Here is a 2,427-nt window from a genome sequence, read left to right as displayed (position 1 = left end):
GGGGAGAGCGGTAATGGGGGGAGGATGGGGAGGGGAACACCCATATAGAAGGGGAGCGGGAGGGATTAGGGGGATGTTGGCCTGGAAACCGGGAAAGGGAATAACAATCGAAATGTAAATAAGAAATACCCAAGTTAATAAAGATGGGGAAAAAAAGGCATGGGTTCAAGAAAATGCTCCCCAGAGTTCTCTGTGAGTTCCCCCAAGGTCTTTCTGAGGTAGAAGTAGAAACTTACAACATAGGCAGGAGATAAGAAATGCAGATGAGGGCTAACAAATGTGATTGAGAAGGGAGACTTGGGATGGAAAACAGTGGATAAAAATGAATTTCTAACTGGATTATGCACCTTGTAAATTTTGCAACATAAGAGCCATTCATAAAGCGGGAGAAGCTGTGGCTTCCTTTACAAATGTGTCACAGTGTGGTACACTGCAGGCTCCCATAAATAAGAAAATGCAGGGAAGGCAGTGTGCATCGCGGTGATCGCCAAGGAGAATTACCCTCTGTACATCCGAAGCACTCCCACAGAGAACGAACTCAAGTTCCACTACATGGTGCACACGTCTCTGGACGTGGTGGATGAGAAGATCTCTGCGAAGGGGAAAGCACTGGTGGACCAGAGAGAGCTGTACCTGGGCCTGCTCTACCCAACCGAGGACTACAAGGTATACGGCTATGTGACCAATTCCAAGGTGAAATTTGTCATGGTGGTGGATTCCTCCAATACGGCCCTGCGGGACAATGAGATCCGCAGTATGTTCCGGAAGCTGCATAACTCCTACACAGATGTGATGTGCAACCCCTTCTACAACCCAGGAGACCGAATCCAGTCTAGGGCCTTTGATACCATGGTAACTTCGATGATGGCCCAGGTGTGCTGACCTCTGCCCCAGCCATCCGGAAGAGAAGCCGGTGTTCACCCCAGCTGGATGATACTTATTTATTCCCTTTCTGCTCCCTGAGTGTAACCTGCGGGCAGGGCTGCGTGCCCTGTGCTTTTCTACTAAAGGCCTCACAAGATGAGATCTCCATTGTCCTTCCCTTGTCAGGAGAGAGAGAGGGCTCAGTGAGGACCTGTCAGCTGGTCTCAGAGACTCTGGAGCGATGGAAGGGGTGTGACCACAGCTGGGTGGTATGAGGGTGGATGCTGAGTGCAGGAGGTTGTGGGGAGGCGGGTGAGCAGGCGGGTGGTCCAGAAGGGTGCGGGGTATGGGGAACCTAGAGCCAGCTTCAGAGAACGGAGGCAATCCAAGGCGGACAGCCACACACCTTCCTTCTTGGGTAAGCGCTCTCAACATTCTGGACCCATCGTTCATTGCATCTTAGCCCAGTGCTTGTGCCCAGCGCTAGCCTCAGGAGGTAGTAAAATCTGTAAAGCTTCCTGGAACACAACATTAAAGCGACTGCTGCTTCCCATGTGCCAGAGGAGGAACTCAGGAGCCTGTCCTGCCTGTCTGTGAGCATGGTGGTCAGCAAGGTCCCCAGTGCTGCTCCTAGGCCATGCATGCATCCCTGAGGACAAACCAAGCTCTCCTCGGGTCAAAGGTCCAGTGACTGTGGAGGTGGTGTGAGGCTGCCTCTTCCGTGCCACTGGACGGTGTAGTTGAATACTGGTGTCCTGGGAGAGGCAGAGGCCAAGGGGACCTGTCCTGAGCCCGAGTCCCCTCTAGCTGTCGAGGCTCCATGCTGTCTTCAGAGTCTCTGGCTTCCCCAAGTCATGAACCAAAGTGCTCCCCGGTCCCTGCAGAGTGTCTCATGCCAGGGCCCAGCAGGCTGGGACTTGTCCACACAAGCTGGGTGGAGTGAGAGAGTCCATCCCTGTGCATCTCAGGGCTCCTCTCCAAGAGCACAGGGTTATTACAAAATGCGGTAAGAAAAGAAGCCAGACCACCCACCTGATCAATAAAAGTGGCAAATGAAGTCACTTTGAGAAGTTCGACATGCCGCTGACTGCCTCGGACATAGCCCAGATGTGCTTGGTTCAAGGCTTTGGCAGGAGGTTGGGTGTGGAGGGGAAGGAAGGAGCACCAGTCAGGTGGAATCTTGGGATCTTGAGTTTTTAAGGGAGGTCACCCTCCCTGAGTATTAGCTGCACTGGGGACTGCCCCTCGTTCTCCAGTATGCCCTCTTCCCTCCTCACCGATGGAGCCTCAGGCTTACTGGAGAAACTTGGCTAAATGCCACGTGCTCCCCTCCCCTTCACACTGGGGCAGGTAGTTAAGGCGTGTAAAGGGTGGTACTGGGAGAAACCTGCAGGAAAGGGCACTTTAAAAGCAGGTCCGGCTGATGTGTAGAACACTCAAGGCTCCCTGCTCTCTTCCTGCCTGGAATCATGAGAGCATGAAGATGAGGACTTGCAGACATGAGGGCAGAGCAGAAAGGAGCCTGAGTCTGGGCTGACGAGCCAGCCCTGGGCAGCTCATGTC

At 53.4% G+C, this 2,427-nt stretch overlaps 1 protein-coding gene across 1 annotated transcript; it reads left to right on the top strand.

The window, feature by feature from the left end:
• The first annotated feature begins 470 nt into the window (after positions 1–470).
• On the top strand, positions 471–1,026 carry LOC134483438 (trafficking protein particle complex subunit 2-like protein). Its single transcript, XM_063278706.1, has one exon. The coding sequence runs from the start codon at positions 553–555 to the stop codon at positions 880–882; it is 330 nt and encodes a 109-aa protein (XP_063134776.1). The 5' UTR covers positions 471–552; the 3' UTR covers positions 883–1,026.
• The last annotated feature ends 1,401 nt before the right edge of the window (positions 1,027–2,427 follow it).

This window comes from Rattus norvegicus, chromosome 19 (assembly GCF_036323735.1).
Source record: "Rattus norvegicus strain BN/NHsdMcwi chromosome 19, GRCr8, whole genome shotgun sequence".
In the NCBI taxonomy this organism is placed as follows: domain Eukaryota; kingdom Metazoa; phylum Chordata; class Mammalia; order Rodentia; family Muridae; genus Rattus; species Rattus norvegicus.
The sequence above is the reverse complement of the archived record's forward strand: the minus strand, read 5'-3'. Positions and strand labels throughout refer to the sequence as shown.

What these genes read in the sequence shown, in the direction of transcription:
- LOC134483438 (XM_063278706.1), top strand. Translation starts at nt 553, where the DNA reads ATGGTGCACACGTCTCTGGACGTGGTGGATGAGAAGATCTCTGCGAAG.